The sequence below is a fragment of the Sapajus apella genome, unplaced genomic scaffold (assembly GCF_009761245.1).
Source record: "Sapajus apella isolate SASKATOON/1434 unplaced genomic scaffold, GSC_monkey_1.0 scaffold33, whole genome shotgun sequence".
NCBI lineage: Eukaryota > Metazoa > Chordata > Mammalia > Primates > Cebidae > Sapajus > Sapajus apella.
In genome coordinates this window covers 5,414,561-5,432,844 of record NW_022436973.1, presented here as the reverse complement: position 1 = coordinate 5,432,844, position 18,284 = coordinate 5,414,561, and the positions used below count along the sequence as shown (strand labels likewise).

General features: G+C 47.6%; 1 protein-coding gene across 4 annotated transcripts in view; it reads right to left on the bottom strand.

The window, feature by feature from the left end:
* Window positions 1-4,571: 4,571 nt before the first annotated feature.
* Window positions 4,572-18,284, bottom strand: part of TTI1 (TELO2 interacting protein 1) — a 51,109-nt gene continuing 37,396 nt past the window's right edge. For all 4 annotated transcript variants that reach the window (XM_032294977.1, XM_032294980.1, XM_032294979.1 and 1 more), the window contains 2 exons: window positions 17,946-18,033; window positions 4,572-5,228 (listed from right to left, as the gene is read on the bottom strand). In XM_032294977.1, the coding sequence (XP_032150868.1) occupies window positions 5,045-5,228; window positions 17,946-18,033 (272 nt within the window). In that variant the 3' untranslated portion in view covers window positions 4,572-5,044. The remainder of the gene's footprint in view (window positions 5,229-17,945; window positions 18,034-18,284) is intronic.

The following is an 18,284-nucleotide window of genomic DNA, read 5'->3' as shown; positions in this document are numbered from 1 at the left end:
TTTAAGACGGGGTTTCACCATGTTGGTCAGGCTGGTCTTGAACTCCCGACCTCAGGTGATCCACCTGCCTTGGCCTCCAAAGTGCTTGGATTACAGGCGTGAGCCACCGCGCCCGGCCTTCTCTTTTCTTTTCTTTCTGCACGGGGTCCTCGCTCTGTTGCCAGGCTGGAGTGCAGTGGTGCGATCTCAGCTCACTGCAACCTCTATCTCCTGGGTTCAAGTGATTCTTCTGCCTCAGCCTCCCAAGTAGCTGGGACTACAGGAATGCACCACCACACCTGGCTAATGTTTGTACTTTTAGTAGAGATAGGGTCTCACCAGGTTGCCAGGACGGTCTCGATCTCTTGACCTCATGATCTGCCCGCCTGGGACTCCCAAAGTGCTGGGATTACAGGTGTGAGCTACCACACCCAGCCAGTTTTTTTTTTTTTTTTTTTGAGACTGAGTCTTGCTGTCTCCCAGGTTGGAGTGCAATGGCATGATCTTGGCTCACTGCAACCTCTGCCTCCCACGTTGAAGTGATTCTCTTGCCTCAGCCTCCTGAGTAGCTGGGATTATAGGTACATGCCACCATACCCAGCTAATTTTTGTAATTTTTAGTAGAGACAGGGTTTTGCCATGTTGGCCAGGCTGGTCTCAAACTCCTGACCTCAGGTGATCCACCCATCTCGGCCTCCCAAAGTGCTGGGATTACAGGCATGAGCCACCAAGCCTGGCCTATTTTTGTTTTTTAAAAGATGGCGGCCGAGCACGGTGGTTCACATCTGTAATCCCAGTACTCTAAGAGGCCAAGCCTAGCAGATTGCTTGAGTCCAGGAGTTCGAGACCAGCCTGGTTCACAATACAGCAAAACCCTGTTTCTACTAAAAGGACAAAAAATTAGCGAGGCATGGGTGTGTGTGCCTGTAATCCCAGCTACTTTGGAAGCTGAGGGGGGAGAATCACCTGAGCCCAAGAGATTGAGGCTACAGGGAGCCAAGATTGCACCACTGCACTCCAGCCTGGGCTAGCAGAATGAGACCCTGTCTCAAAAAAACAAATTGTTAAAAAAAAAAAGTCAAAGAAGATGCTTCAGAGACCTTATGTGTGGCCCGTAAACCATAATAGATTCACTCTGGCCCTTTACAGAGAAAGTCTGCTGACGCCTGTTGTAAATGGACCAAGTTTGGTTTGGGGCTGAGCGAAGCTCCGGCTGAGCCAATGAGAGCAAATCCTAGGACTTGGGCTGAGGTGGGAGAATCTCGTGGGCTTGGGAGTTCCAGGTCGGCCTGGACAGCAGTGCAAGACCCCGTCTCTAAAAATCCAACCCAATCGCAGGCCTTTGGCTGGGGCTGTTAGGAGGTGCACATTCACTTGGGTGTGTGGCGCTGAAAGAGCAGGAGCCTGGAGCTGCAGAGTGAAGCCACCACTGGGAAAGCAGGATCGAAAGACACGGCCAGGCTGGGGAGGCTGCACCAGCAGGGCCTCTTGGTTCTGTGTGCCAAGATATTTTTGTTTTTTGCTCAAGCCAATTTTGAATTGGGTCTCCTGTCACTCCCAACTGAGTTATGATGTGTGCAGATACTGGCAGGCATGCCCACAGGCCTTTGGGCATGTTATATTTTTCTGGTCTGGAATGCCCGTTATTCTCTCTGGTGAAATCTACTTGTTCACTAGGACCTCACCTCCTCCTAGAAGCCTTCTTTGATTCTCTCCCCTACTGTCGTTCTCTTTTAGTTTCTGGGTGGCTCATGCTGAGACCTAACCGTCTGTTTCCTCAGCTGTAACTGTGGAGGGGAGTGTGTACTGCAGCCATAGCAAAGCCATGGGCAGTGGGGGAAAGACGTTGCTGGAGCCCCAGGCATGGTGCCAGATTCTTTACAAACACGGCCACGTTCATTCCCTCTGAGGCAGCTGCCTGAAGGGCAGAGGCAACGGCTCTATTTCAGAGATGGGAAAACGAAGCTCAGAAATAAAATGACTCGCCCAGGGTCACACTGTTACAGAGAGGTGGAGTCAGAAATGAAGCCCAGCTCTGAGGAACTCCAAATCATCCATGTTCCCTCCATGACACAGTGCCTCCTGAAGACCACAGCCACCTCCAAGCATTCCCTGCGTCCAGGTCTACACTTTCCTGCATCCTCCAGGAGCCTTCTGCTGCCTGCAGATCACAGCTCAAACATCTCAACCTGAAATTCTAAGCCTTGCAGTATCTCCCTGTCCATCCTGTACCTGCCCCTACCTCTGGCCAAAACAATACTTGGAGTGCTAGTGCACTCTGACTGAAATAAGAAACCTTGACTGTACCAGCAAGTTTTAACCGGCGGAATGGAGTATTCTGCAAAGCTGACATTAACAGGGACTAGACTGAGTCAGCTGGACAGGTTCAAAAATGAAAGTTGCCTGAATATAATAATAACTGGAGACTTGCTCTAATGAGGTTTTTTTTTTTTTTTTTTTTTTTTTTTTAATCAAGAGCAACAATCTGCCGGCAAGAATCTGAAAGCAACTCAAGACAGCTTAACTCTTTGAGGAAGGAGTGGGTTTTCGAAGAACCACGGCATATCCTCCTACGCTGATTATCTCCTGGAGAGCTGTCCCAGAGCCCGAGTTTTTCTTAGGATGCGTGTGCACATCTCCCCTGGTCCCTCAGGACAGCGTCGCGGCTTGCCACACCCAGGTGCCCTGCAAAGGCAGGCTACTTTTATCTCACCGGGAGAGCTCAGTAGTGCTCGGCAAGTCACACCACCTCCCTGACCTGTTTCCTCATTTGTCAGAATCTGGAGACAGAATTAGCCTATCACTTTGGGTCCCCAGTGGAATTAGGAACAATGCTGTGAATCCTTTCACCATCCCCGCAATTAGAGGGCATTTCCCTCCCTTTTTCCAAAGGAAATCATTCCCAAATTTTAAAGCTGGAAAAGAGTTAAGTGATGATCTTGGCCCTTTCAGGGGGCTCTTAACTTGGGGTCCCTGCGGGATCACAGGTGAGCCTCTGGAATTGCACATGGAATCTTGTGAGGTTAGTGAGGCATCATGGGCAGATGAGATGGTGCCCACTGCAGTCTTGGAGGATGCAGTGCCCTCCTGGGGGTAATGGGAGGAGCGGGAACAGATGAAGAGCTCCTCCTCTTGTCCAATCCCTCCACTTTACAGGCTGCAGAACTGAAAAAAGCCCCAAGAGAAGCGTTCCCTGAGGGTTCAGGAGCCAGACCAGAGCCAGGCGGCTGCCACCGAGACTGGAGCTGGATGCAACTCTGCCCTGGCAGACGGCGGAGCAGGAAGTGAGTGGGGCTTCTCCAGAGCTGGCTGGGGACCCTCACACCAACATGTCCCCATGCCAGGCACCCTCTGGGCTTTTTGGAGTTTGAGGATTATCTGTGTCACTGGAATTGTGATCTAGTGGGCACCCCACTATGCACTGTGAGAAAGCATTCACCATCCCTGGGATCCTTCAGCATACATGGGGGCTGGGGGGCCAGGGGGCTGGGGTGGGATGTGTACCTGAATTTACATAATCTGTGTGTTTTTAATTTCTCAGCTAGGAAAAAAACTCAAGTATTTATCTTGCCTTTTCTTTACAAACTATACCAGCAGGTTACCAGATGGTTGATGAAGGGAAGGTTCCCCTTACGCAAGGACTCTGGCTAAAAGCAAGCCGGCATGGTGGAATTAGAACAGCATTACTCTGCAATCCCTAATGAGTGTGTGGATCCCAGTGAGATCACCATGGCTGCTAAGAACACAAGACGAAATCAGACTATATGCCTCCCGATGGAAGTACATAACACCACCTATGGAGGAGAATTGCCAGAAACAAAGCCAGAAGACCCAAACCTGATCACAACTCTCACTCTGCTCCCAACAGCCAGGAAACACAGGTGAGAGGAGGGGCCCACGAAATGGCCTCCATAGGGATGCAATCGATCAACCCAGATGGTGGGAAACACTCTAGGAGAAATGATCATGTTTCCCCACCAAACAGCTTCAAGGAAAATGAGGGAGGTGGAGGAGGGGGAATCTACACATTAGAAGAGATTTATTAGGGAACACACTGAACCAGCAATGTACACCACTTACTTGGATCCTGACCCAAACACACTGGGGAAATTTAGACACTGACAATATCTGACAATATTAAAGGGTCATTGTTAATTTGGTTAGGTGTGATAATGTATTGTGGTTGTACATTCAAAAAAGTTTCCATGCAACATCTGGTATTTGATGAAAATAATCCCAGTGTGGAGAGGTACATGGGCAGGGCACAGAGGAAGCAAGCTGGGCCACATGCTGACCACAAGGGAAGCCAGGTTTCACGCGAACACGGGACTTCACTGCACTACTACCCATAGTAAAAAGTGAAAAAAGTTAACCTCCTGCTTAAAAAGTATCCAAAACATTGTTCCGAGTGGTTGCCTTTGGAGACAGAAACCAGGCGTCTGAGAAATGGGGAGGGGGAGATTTACTCTTCACTGTTTTCTGTTTTGTACTGCTTGGCTTTGGATTTTATACTGTGGTTCTATACTGACCATTCAAGAATATAATCTCATTTTTTAAAAATAATCACCCAATTTAAATAACAAACTTCAAAATGAGCTGTTGATCACACTTTTCATCCAAGGAGTGCCTTTATTTCAATTTGTTTCCCAAAGAACAGGTTAGGTATAACAAATTAGTTCCATCTCATTATTTTAAGAGAGGGAGGTGTATGCAGATAGAGGGGAAGTGACCTCGTGTGTGTGTGTGTGTGTGTGTGTGTGGCCTGTGAGGCAGCTGGGGCCATAGGGTATGGTAGACCAAGGAGTGAAACCCTCAGAGCCACCAGACAATGTCATTTGAAAACACAAGGTATGAAATATAAATATAACAGTCAGCTACTTTCCTTCAATCTATTTCTAAGTTCTAAGCAGTTGTGTGATAGATCAATTTATAAATCAATTGGCTAATTCACCTTCCCTGCAGCCGCTGTCACCACCTATGGCCGCGTGGGGTGTGCCCAACTTCTGGCTGGCAGGGGAAGAGGGGTCGGTGGCTTCTGCAGCGGGGGGTGGGAGGAAGAGCAGGGTCACTGTAGCTCCTTGAGCAGATGGAGCACATTGGCCGTGTAGGGGTTCTGCTGGCCACTGGCCCCGCGCAGCTGCACGGGGTGGAGGCTGGGGTGGGGAGGCGTGAACTGCATGGGGCAGTAAAGCTCGCTCAGGAGGAACCAGGTGGAGTCTGGGTCCACCTTCATCAGGTGGAGGAAGACGCTGTGGAGAGAGGGAGAGGAGTGAGTGGAGGGTACAGAGAGGGAAGGTGGGGAGTGCTGAAGCCCCAACCAGGAGGCTGTTTACTGGGCTGTTTGAGAAGAAACTGGTAACAATATCAAGTCACTTCAAATGGTAGAACAAACCCACCTGAGTTCATAAGACAGGACCAGGAGGATGGTCCCAAAGCCCATCAGAAATACAGGTAAGTTTCATATCCATTGACATACAGAAAACCAGTAATTAGTCTGAGCAGAACAGTATTGACAGCAAACAAGCTCTTGGCAAAGAAAGAGGTTGAGTTCTAAGGTGTAAAGCAGGAGTTTTCACAAAGAAGAAAAATGATAGAGTGTACCCTTTCTTAAAGGCTTTGTTCAGCTCATAGGCTCAGCTCAGGGTTGGGGGCAGGCCCTGGGTGGGGCTCCCTGTCCTCCTTGGAGGCCCTAAGCAAGCCTCGTTATTATGGTCCTCCAGCACGCTGCTCAACTCGGCAGCTGGACCCTTTCTGGCCAAAAGCCATGGATTCTTGGTGGTGTGAACACACACTCAAGGCTCCCGTGACGAGCTGCTTACCCACAGGGACCGGATCCACAGAATGTCGCCTTTGGCAGGCTGGCAAAGGGCTCCTTTATTCTCCTGGGGCAGGACTGGTTAAGCCCTGGTCTGTAACGCTTGGCAGAGATAGACCATGGATGACCTCTGACAGATGACAGGAAAAGAGATCAAGGGCCCGGCCTACTGGATGCCACACAGCCACCAAGGATAGTTTTTGTCTTGGTTTGAACTTTGGGATCACAACCCTTGCCTCCTAGCTGCTCAAATACTATTTCTGAAAGATCAGTCACATGCCCAGGGACACTGTGCTGGGCAGTCCAAGTGTAAACTTCATACACGGTGGTACTTCAGTCTGGCTTGGCAATCCCAGGAAGAATGGGACCTCCCAGCCAGCCTGCCCATCTCAGCTCACCATCGCCTGCTTGGAGGCTGGCCTCCCCACGCCATTTTGCCCATACCACTGTGCCCAAGTAAGGCTGCCCCTTACTTTTCTCATTTAGGACACCTTTCCCAACACATATTGACTATTCATCATCTCTCTCCCTCAACATAAGCTCCCTGAGGACAGGGACCAGGGACCACATCTGTTCTGTACATTGCTGTATCTTCGGCACCTGGCATGGCATGTGGTCAGCATCCAGTTAATGTTGACTGAACAGGTTCTCATTTCTCTTTTATCCCCCTGCAATATGTCTGCGTAACAATGAACGAGTTCACATTTTAATGAGGACATAGTGACTTACTACACTGCACACGAATGACTTTAGATGACACCCCTCTCTAGAATAGTTAAACTCTACACAAGGATCTGAAGGAGGGGTCAAACTCTCATCACCAAGGAAGGAACAAGGAACATTATTAACAGGATTCAAATGATCAGAGGCATCACTAGCTATGTGACTTTGGGAAATCATTCAACTTGCCCTGTTCCAGTGGCCCCATTTCTAAAAATGGGGGATGTCCTTCACTTAGGGTTTTGCTGAGATTTAAAGCACAGGTCAAGCCTTACACAGCCTAGCACATGTGATCCCTATTTACCAATTAACAGCATCCAGTATCTATTTGATAAACCACATTTTATTCTTGGCAATTATTAGGAGCCTTTTGCATACCACTGGGCATTAAATAGGAACTTCAATGCTTGCTAAGTGGGAGTAAATTCTGGGTTTTCATTTCACTAGTATGAAAGACCTGTACCCTCAGTGGATTTGGGTCTCACTGTGAAGCCAGTCTTGATATCATCCTTAGGTGTAATGGACATACACTAAGGAGGCCAGGGAGGCAGTGGGGGAGTGGGGAGGGTAGACAAGGGCATTGAATTTTTTTTTTTTTTTTTTTTGAGATGGAGTCTCACTCTGTTGCCCAGGCTGGAGTGCAGCGACGTGATCTCAGCTCACTGCAACCTCCGCCTTCTGAGTTCAAGTGATTCTCCTGCCTCAGCCTCCCAAGTAGCTGGGATTATAGGCACCCACCACCACGCCTGGCTAATTTTTGTATTTTTAGTAGAGATGGGGTTTCACCAAGTTGGCCAGGCTGGTCTTGAACTCCTGACCTCAGGTGATCCACCCACCTCGGCCTCCCAAATTACTAGGATTACAAGCATGAGCACTGTGCCTGGCCTACTGAATTTTTTCCTGCCTGTTCTGTGCCCAAACAATTTAAGTTTTCTTTGCTTAGGATAATCTTGTTTATAACCTCCACGGTGGTTGCTGGAGAAGTGATTAGAATATTCTAATTCATCGTTTCCACTTCACCGCAGAAAGGAGATGAGGCCTGCGTGGGAGACAATTTTTGTTTAAAAATAAAAATATCTTTGATAATTAGAGTGGCAAGGGAAATTACGAAAAAACACACCAAAACTGGGAAGCAGATTTCTATTTACACGTGACACAGTTGACAGTTTTCCCTGGTGCCAAAGACTGTTAGAATGCAAATGGTTTCATTTGATTTTTTTTTCCCCTTCAAGAGCTGGAACCATTTCTCAAGCTACAGCATCGCGCTCCCCCAGCTTCAAGGAACATTTTTATCTGGGCAACACCCAGCAAAGTGATGCCACGGCCCAGTTCAGTCATAGCTGCGTTCTGACTTACATGGCACGAAAATGCTGCAATGTTCATTTTCTGAGCCCTTTTTAACATGCTAAATATAAATGTTGTATTCGTTGGCAGGAAAGGAAAAGAAAATCAGCTACTCTTTTTGCCCTGCAAGATATCCAAATGAAATATTAACAGAAAAGCAAGGAAAAACATGAAAAGTTCACCTTCTTTTATTAAGCAAGAGTCAAACTCTTGGAATGATTGTTTTGGGTCTCATTTCTTCGCTCTTAAAGGGGCAGATGCCCCAGAATGGCAGGAATGCCTGTTCCTTCCCCCAGCTCTGTGGCTTGGAACAAGTTATTTTGCCTCATGAACCTGTTTCCTCTTTCTCCAAAGGAATATGATCACACCCAGCCCACTCTCCTCACAGGTTTGTTCTGAGGCTCTCAAGAGATGAGGTGTAGGAAAACACTTTGAAGTATATAATAAAAACAGTATTCCTTCCTTCCCTCCCTCCTTCCTTCCTTCCTTCCTTCTGAGAGTGAGAGTGAGAGTGACAGAGAAAGTGAGTCCGAGGCATAATTATCACAACCAATCTCAGCAGCATCACCATGCCATGGATAATTTTCAGACACCTGAAAAGGGCAAAACATTTGTCTTTTCTTTCACTCATAATTTCCTCCATACTGACTTGGTGGGGGTCCCAGTTCTCAGCCAATGGGGCTCTATACTCTGTTCTCCGCATGCCTGAGGTGGGGAGCAAATGCTGTGCCATGCAACCAGATGGCTGGCAGGCGTAGCTGTGCTCTCGCTCCCTGAGAGGCACGCGGCCTGCTGAACTCTAAGCACCGACAAATTCTGAACCCACACCCTTGTTGGCTTTAAGCCCCTGGGGGCTGAGCCTGAGGCCCAGGAGGTCTGATCTGAGTGCTTAGCACCAGACTTTGTTCCAAACTCTGGTGCCACTTTGTCCAGGGACCAGTTCCTGCCCAGCCTTAGCTGGGAAGAGGGACCTCCAGAGAGTGAAGGGCTGAAAGCCTAAGTCACTGAAAACTCCTTTTGCATAAGCCAAAGCCAGAAGACAAAGACAGGACCTCTGCTTTGAAGTGACTGGGGTAACTGCCTGGAAAATGTTCCCAATACATCTTGTGACGCGCAGGGATGGCTGTTGAACACGCCAAATGGCCAGTTCCATCTTTTTTCAAACCCAAAGAGAAATGCTTTTAAAAAAATATATGTATACCATTTAACTCCTGAACAAAAATTTCTTTCTCCTTCCCCCAGGCCCCAGTCAGTGGCTCCAGGGAGCACAGTTATCAAGAGATTATCTGGTCCCCAGAGTATTGGGAGGCACTCAGCTATGCCGCATGCCTCGCAGTGTCCTGAGGCGAGTGATTATCTCTCAATAACCTGTAGGGCCGTGTAGCTTAAATGATAACTTGACTTTAAAAAATTTAGAACTCGCTGTTAGGCAGTTTCTAAGCAACCTGTTTCCATGGCAAAGAAGCCTGGTGTTTATACAGATTTTTCACTTAAAATGCGGTTTTATTGAATTTCACTCCATGCAGGTAGCCATTTGCCTGCACTTCAGCCCTATCCACAACTGACAGCTATCAGTAAGTACCTAATAAACTCCAGATGCCAAACCAGCAGAAGCTGCTTGTTCCTTCATGATCAATATTGGGATGCTCCTAGTGAGCAAGCTGGGGGCGAGGAGGTGGGAATGGGGAGGGAGGAAACGTGCTCCTGGAATCTGGTCAGCTGCGTTTGAGTCTTATCTCTTTGTGGTTCACCAAATATTTACTAGACCCTGGTCCTGCCCAGGCACTAATCAAGGTGCTTGAGGCACAAAGACAGAGGGACAAAAAGGGCTCTGTCTTCAGGGCTCCCTGTCTACTGGGGTAGATGAAGGGATCACAGAAGCCCATGGCACAATGTGGCCAAGGGTCATCCTGGAAGTGAGGTGCAGGGTGGCACCAGGCATGGCTTCCTGAGAAGGGGAACGGCAAGTTGCTTCTCTGTAAAGAGAGGGTGGATCAGATCAGTTCTAAGATCCCTTGTAGCTCCAACAGAACACAACGGTTTTTCTTTTTTTTTTTTTTTTTTTGAGACAAAGTCTCGCTCTGTTGCCCAGGCTGGAGTGCAGTGGCATGATCTCAGCTCACTGCAATCTCCGCCTCCCAGGTTCAAGTGATCCTCCTGCCTCAGCCCTGCTAGTAGCTGGGATTACAGGCATGCACCACCATGGCCAGCTAATTTTTGTATTTTTAGTGGAGATGGGGTTTCACCATGTTGGCCAGGCTGGTCTCAAACTCCTGACCTCAGGTGATCCGCCCGCCTCGGCCTCCCAAAGTGCTAGGATTACAGGTGCAAGCCACTGTGTCTGGCTGACAGTTTTCAATCATGGGCACTATCGTCACCCACTCCCAACGTCCCAATATGGCAAAACCAAAAAGAAACCCCTCTGCTCTGCTGCAGAAGCAAATATTACAGAGTATGTTCTCACCATCTCTGTCTAGACAACATCTGCTCAAAGGGAGCTCTAGAAAACCAAGAACCAATGAAGCCCAGTGAAGCTAAATAAACTGTAGCTGAAATGTAGCGCTTCCAGCTCTCCTGGGTGACAGGCTATTCTTCCTCTGTCAATTACTTGCTTGAGGGATCTGCTGTTCTCTGTCTCTTTCTGGATTTATAAAATGCTCTCATGAGCTGTCAGGGTAAATGCTAGTGGTAAAGAACATGTGGCTTTGTGATCTGTTTGCTTATTTATTTGGGGCTTCTAAGAAGTTACTCAGAAATGTTTCCTTAGGAACACGATACAGGCTCTCTCTATGTGGGCATGACCAAATGCAATGGGAAAGTAAGCTCACTTGTGGAAAAGCAGGCATACCCATTATGTTATTTTGGCTTTCCCGTTGTTCCCTCTCTGGCAGCACAGCCTCCACACACTCCTTTTCTCTGGCCATCTCTTCTCCCATCACTCTGTGCATGCTGATGCTGCAAATGAGGCTGTGTATTTCCTTTTAAACAAATGGATGCTCAGGGTGTCGATGAGTCCTCGCCAGCAAGCAGTGGGGCTATGTTTCTATACTTGGTAATTTACTCTAATGGGTCTCGGTTCATTGGTTAACCAGTATTTCAAGCCTGTCCTTTCTTGCTATTCAATTTAGCTATCTTCCTCTGCACGGAGGTCGTTTTTTTGTTTTTAAATGTTGGAAACGGAGGATTATGACTTGAAGCAACGATTTACTCTCCAAATAAATACTACCAATTACCTTTGCAGCTATACATGCTCGTTAGACTTAACTATATTTACCTGTTCAAAACCATTCATCTATCGATCTAATGCCACACATTTAAATATTAAAAATATTTAAATGCAACAAGGGCAGGATTAAAAAGCACCAGTAGAAGCGAATGATGCTCACCACACCCCTGAAGTGCCACAAGATAAAGTATCAGAAATGTGGAGGAATGACTCCATTGCTTTGTGCATATTTAAAAGGATATAGCACTGAGAGGCCCAATCTGTTACAGACAATTCAAAAATAAGCCAGAACCTAGGAGGCTTTAAATCCCACTGGGGTACGATTTAAAAGCAGCCCTTTCCATCTGGCCAGCTCTCCTGTCTCCAGGAACCCTGAAAGCCTAGATCCCATGACAGTGCTGTTGGGCACAGATTTCAAAGTGGTCTTCTATGCTGAGCACCGTGAGGGCTGACTCGGACCTTTTCCCCAGCTGGCTGCACTCTCAGGCCACATTTAGTGTTTCCTGCCCCTCCCTGGAAGGTATGTATCCTTGAAAATGAAGACATCTTCATAGCAGCCTACCTATCTTGCCCACCTCCTGCCTGAAGTGTTTTCCTGTAACCTGTGCTTTGGCACTAAGCCAGCAACCTCTACTCATGGATGCCTTCAGAAACAGCTCTAGGAAATGTACTTCTGTATTTGCTGCAAGGACATTGAGGATATTAGTCACGACAGTACCCAGTGTTCTTCTGAGATGACCCATGGAGACATTTTCCTCAGGTTCAGTAATAAGGAAAGCCATGCTTCTTTCTGAAAAGCTTTCTTTCTTTTTCTTTTTAAAAACTCTTCTTCGGGTACTTCCCGTACCATTTTCCTCTTTGCTGTCGGTCAGGAAGCACAGAGCCGCTCTGAAAGCTCCTCCCTAGCAAGGATGCAGAGCTCCACTGTGTTGCCTGTATTAACCTCAATTTGGTTTCATCTTGGTTCTGCTGTTATTTTTCTGTTTAAAACACTTCTTCACTTCCCTTTTTGCTTTGTTGCAAACAATTTATAAGATGTTCCAAGTCATTTTGGGAATAAGAAGAAATTTAAATAATAATTAACAACTACTACATAGTGACTTTTACTCTGTGGTGGTACTTTGTGCTACCTGACTTTATTGATTCCTTGTCGTCATTGTATTAGGTGAAATAAGCAAAATAATATATATGCTTATTTCAGTCTTATAGATGAGAAAACAGAGACTTTGAGAAGTGAATTAATTTGTCCAAGGTTACCTTGCTATTGAACAACAATGTGAGGCCTTGGCAGTTATCTTTGAAAATCTTTAACTCTCAACACAGTACTTGGCTCATCAGAAGAGACCCAATAAAAATCTTGAAATACGCATATAAATAAGACAATAGAGATCGCCTTCTGGCTACTTTACCCGGTACTGAGACAACATTTACTTCCACGCCTCTAAGGTGTTTGAGAGGGATGACAGAGCCTGCAGAGGGAGGAAATAACTACCCTGTGGTTGACCATGACCTCTGACAACCGAAACCCACTTTGTGCAGACGGTGCTACAACCAGGCTCAATCTGTCAAGAGCATTCTGCTCCCAACCTGGCACGGCACACACGGTGCACACACACCCCACGCTTGGCCTTGCTACTGGGTGGTAAGCTGGTTGACCCTGGCCGGTTATCAGTGATATGACAACACCAAGGAAGCAGGGACAGAATTGGCAGCATCGAATTTAAGTAGCCAGAGGTCCCTGCCTTCAGTTCTGAAACCCGACAACCCACTTGGTTTGTAATCTGCCTGGCAGATGTCTCTTATCTTTGACACCATGAAATCAGGTCTATATATGCAGTGAAGAGCTTCAGATCTGTGTGTATTTTTAGAACAATGGGACTCAAAAAGAAAACCAGCAATGCCTGTCAAAAGATGGATAATAGGAAAGCTAACTACCTGGGTTTGGATTTTTCAACTATTAATCAAGTGTCAAAAGGAAAAAATATTAGGCGTGCCCTCATTTCCATGCCGGGTGCAATCCAAGGGGGAACAGCTTTGCAGTCCAGGCTCAGCCAAACTGCCCACACCATTTAAGGGGATGAGCTACTAATTTCAAGCTCAGCTGAACTAATGGATCACCTCTGTGGTTCCTCATCCGTTCAAATATAGTAGGCTCATGTGTGGGTAAAGAGAGGGGATGGGACTCTGACGGGGATGAAATGAATGAGCCTGTGCCAGTCTGTGTTCGTCCAGGGTTTGAAGGCACCAGCTGGTTCTTTGATGGGCTGGGATCCTACTGCTAGAAAGAGAGCAGGGAAGTCAGTCAGTAAATGAAACTTCAAACCTGGTCGTGACTTCTGCAAACCGTGGTGGCACAATTAACATGAAAAGATCGTTTTGAGGTGAAAACCCCAGTTCAGATCTTAGTAAAGATGAAGCAGGCTTACAACAAGAAATTCTATGCCCAAGTGTCTATGTGTATGTGTAACCCATACATCATATATCACATATTTGGTAAATTTACATACAATGTTCCCCACATAGGTATGTATACAGATGTAAACATAGCTTCAGAACAAAAGCAGAGGGCAGAGACCTCCATCTTGTTTCCTCTAATTCCAGTTCTAGAACAGTACCTGGAGACTCCCTGAGCATACTAATGTGCTCATCCACAAGGACCCTATGAGAATGGGGTTTTCATCACCCCCAGTTTACAGAGGAAGAAAATGAAATGACACTAAATCATTTGCTCAAGGTCACATGGCCAGTAAATCTGAAACTCAGTTTGTCCAAACCAAGACTGCTGTGTTTTGTCCTCACACACAATGGCAAGGCAGAGGGAGCTGGAATGGCAACCTCCTCAGCGCTGCACCAGGGGCTGCTGCAATCACAGCATCCAGGACTTGTGTGGCCAGAAGGTACACCAGCTGGTTACCACCTGTGGGCACCCTGCATCCCTATCTGGGCTCTGGGCTTAGCAGGTGGAGGTAGGACTGGGAGTAGAGGCTAAGCTTTGTTCTCTATTGTCAGACTTGTTGGGCAATGACTTCATCTTTTTTTTTTTTTCCAAAAACAGGGTCTCACTCTGTCGTCCAGGCTGGAGTGCAGTGGCATGATCACGGCTCACTATAGCCTCGACCTTCCCGGGCTCAGGTGATACTCCTGCTTCAGCTTCCCAGTAGCTGGGACAACAGGTGCCCACTACCATGTCCAGATAATTTTGTGTTTTCGGTAGAGACAGGTTTTCACCATGTTGCCCAGGCTGGTCTGGAGCTCCTGGGCCCAAGCGATACTCCCGCCTCAGCTTCTCAAAGTGCTGGGATTATAAGCCGCAGCACCCAGCCTGACTTCATCTTTTCAAAAATAGGTATTGTCTAGTTTTGTTTCCTTTCAGCCCACGGTAAAAGGCTCATTGAATGATATAAAACCTCACTGCAAAAGCCAGGGAGTCTCAGAGTCTGCTAAGAGATTGGCCCAAGGAGTGTGGTTTTAATGGAGTTAAACCAGGCTAAGTACATGTACTGACTTGAAGGAAAAACAGAAATTTAGGGTGTATGCTCTATTTTCAAATTCCTTTCATGTACAGGAGGGAAAAGCTCCACGGCCAGAAAGACAAAGAACTGTGAAGGCCCAGGACATGCCGGGAGAATCTTGGAGGCTGAGAATTCCAATCAGCAAGTTTGCCTCTGCAGTTGGCTGAGACGGGGGTGTGGCTGATCTGACCTGTTGTCTGTAATCCAATGCCTGCCCTCTGGGACACTGCCTTATTTTCAGCTCCTGGTATGCTAAGCCTTCCTCCCGCACCCCAAGTATGATTTGCACATTTGTTACCCACTGAAGCTACTTAACTAGAGGGACTTTGGGGGAGCTAGTTTTTTTTTTTTTTTTGCATTGCCAGTTAACAGTGACACCTGGTGGTAACACACAGCAAGGTCACACCCTGCCCCCCCCCCCCCCTGTCCCTCCTCTATGCCTCCCCCCAGTTGGAAGATTTATGCCCCCTCCATACAAGGCACATTCACTAGATAAAAGCATTAAACTGGAATGGCATCTCCGTTCTTAGCATTTACAACCTCGGTTATATCAACCACCCCCTGATCAATTTCCATTTCTAGAGTTTACAGCCTGGATGTAAAAGCCTGCCACAAAGGCTATATTTAATATGACAAATTAAAAAAGCAAACACAAGTTTGGTCATTCTTCAGAGCCAGGAAAAGCAAACGGGAGCAAGGAAAAACCCAAGTGTGATGCACATAAAGAGGAACTCTCATGGAGCTGCCAAGTCTGCCTCCACTCCAACTTGATGAAGGTGCCCCCTCAGAGGTCCCAAGCACACCTATCAGAGGGGCCCACAGACCCCGCTGCCCTACAGGGCCAGTGCACAGCCATCTCCTTCCAGAATGCAGGAGGCCCTGGAGCAGCCTCCTGCCCTGAGAGGTTCCCTCATCAGCTCTCTGGCAGACAGAAGAGCCACTTCCAATGCAAGCTGGTCATCCGCCCAGGGTCAGAAACTATCTCTGGTCCTCTCTGGCTCTTCTGAATACTAAGCCAAGGCTCCCGCTTGGGCCTGTGCAAAGAACACAGCTTTTTCTTCTCCCATGAGGGTAAGCGTGTGTAAGTGTGTCACTCTGACTGTGGTATGGAGAATACCTAGAGGGGCAGGAGTGGAAGTGGGACCGGTGGTGAGCTCTATCGTTGTTCTGGTAGGAGATGATGGTGGCCTCGCCTAGTGGCTTGGAGGTGTTGTTTTGAGAGAAGTCATTTTGAGAGCAATTTTCCAAGTGAGGTAGGCAGGCTTTACTTTTGGTCACGGATGTGGGGTGTGAAGGAAAGAGAAGAATTAAGAATGAACAATGAGATGGGTGGCAGGGCCATGAGCTGAGATGGGGAAACTGCGTCATGCAAGGGACTTTGTTCCTCCATATCAGTAGGTAAGACTTTTCAGTACTAAGTGGCCCACCCACCCCCACTCTCACCATGCGGTAATGAGGCTCACAGAGAGACCTGACCAGGTTTCCTACCGTCTCAGGCTTCTTTTCCCACTTAGAGAGTTATTAATTTCTGAATCAAGATGCCAAATCAGCTCTTGATCAAGGACAACACTGATTCCCCCTACACCCCCAACCACCCCCCGCCCCCCGCCTTCAAGATAAGTTTGCAGGTGATGTGTGTGAAGCAATCCACCTAGCTCTTCCTCACTCTCCCTGCCCGTCAGGAGGGAGGCCATCTGACAACCCCTGAACGGAATGTGCTGGAGCAAACAAAGGAGGCTGCAGTCAAGTGGTCAGGCTGCGTGTTCCTCCACCTGAGGCTCCCTGAATACCAGCTCAAGATTCAGCAAGGTCTAATTCCGGGTTTAATTGCTTTCAGCGCCAAAAAAGAGAATTAGAAATGAAAAGATAATGAATTGAGAATATTAGCTTATTTGACGGTTCTAAACTTGAAGGATGGGATGTGGTGGGTGTAGGAAAAGTAGAATGGAATGGGGAATGTGAAAATCAGACCTTCGTAACTCTTGGCTGTAATAGGCATCTAAAATAATTTACTTCAAGATGAATTCATTATGTTCTTGAGTTGCACTTTAAATCACAGCACAGTCAGCTTCAGAGGCACCACCCAGGGAGGACTATTTTCACCCTAAGTTGATTCTGTAAGGAATAAAAATGCCTGGGGACGAGAAGCTGGTTAGGATGCGTCCCCGTGCTCACGAAACTATGACTGATTCTGGGACTAAGGGATGTGACGGGAAAGGGACAGGAAGAAAAAGGAAATGGGAAATCAAGAGCAAAAAATTGCAAAGGACAATAAATCAATTCAAGAAGATATTCCCATCAGTCCCGGGAGTGCAAGGTTTATAAGGGAGCAAGCTGGCTCTCCTCATTGCACAGTCAGGGCAACCCTTTGGCCCCTAAGGGAATGAGTTGACTCCGAACTCCCACTCCGCTGAAGAGGATCAGGGATGTGCCTCTAGAAGCTGGGAGGAAGCGGGGATTCTGCTCCAGGCATGAAGCTGGTGAGGCTGGAGGAGCTGCATGCCCAGAGCAACAAACAGTGTCAGGCCCAGCTTTCGCCTCAGCAGCAGACATCCTGGGATGGCAGTTCCCAGATGCAGGCTGCTCCCAGCTGGAAGGAAAGCTGGGAGAAGAGGGGCAGAGGGGATTTTGGGTCTCATGTCTGGGGAATGCTGTTGTGCTCATTGTTTCAACTCTTAGGACTAAAGTAACCAGCAATAGCTTCTTCTCGAAGAGGTGGTACAGCTATTCTCAAATAAGTATGGTCAAACTAGGAATCACCTAGTTTCAGAATCAGAAAAGGCCCTTTAAGCCATTAGTCTGGCAGCTCTTCATGTTCTCTGGGTCAGATTCCTATTAGAACAGGATGAATGGTCATCTATCTGGAAAAAGGCACATGTGCACCTACCTGCACACAAACAATTTTGCACAGAACTAGTGAAGATTCATGGCACCGATGCCCATCTAAGACCTGCCATGGAGTCGACGTATGCCACATCAGGAACCCAGCGCTTTCGCTTTGCTTTTTAAGGAGCCCAGGCATGAAGAAGCGCCAGGCACCTGGTCTCCAGGCCTAGCAGCAGATTCCCCTCCAAGCAGGAGGGTGCTGCGTCCTCTCTAGCACATCGTCTTTCTACTTCTCGACCCTCTGGAATTGTTGCTGACTTTGCAGCAGAGGAAAAGGTTACTGGCAAAGAGAAACACATCTAGTAAAAATACCATCTCTAGTGTTGGCACAGTTAAAGAAATGATCTTAACCTGGCAGGGAGAGAGAGAAAAGCGCAGAGATGCCTCAACTCTGCTTGGCATTAGCAAATCATCTGTAATTTAGAACAAACGTAAAGGGATGCGGGTGATGGGGCAGACGTACCTCCTGGCAGCCTCTTGTAATTTCATGGGCTGTTTGGCGCTGAGGTAAATCAAGCAGGCATCAGCCACTTTATTCAGGTCACCCTCACCTGCAGAGAAGAAAAACAAAACAAGCATCGGCCCTCAGACTTCATTTGGGACAAGCAGTGGCCAGCTGTGTTTGGGGAAACTGCAATGGCTAGGCAAGATGCCCAGGGCTCTCTACTCCATCCCACCAGTCAAAGCACACATCAAGATAAACGGACAAATGAGGCCAAAGTAAGACTAAAGGAGGTGCACAGACGGGAGGGGAGGGGGCACGACTGAGCAGAGGGCATGATGGCACGGGTGAGACAGATGC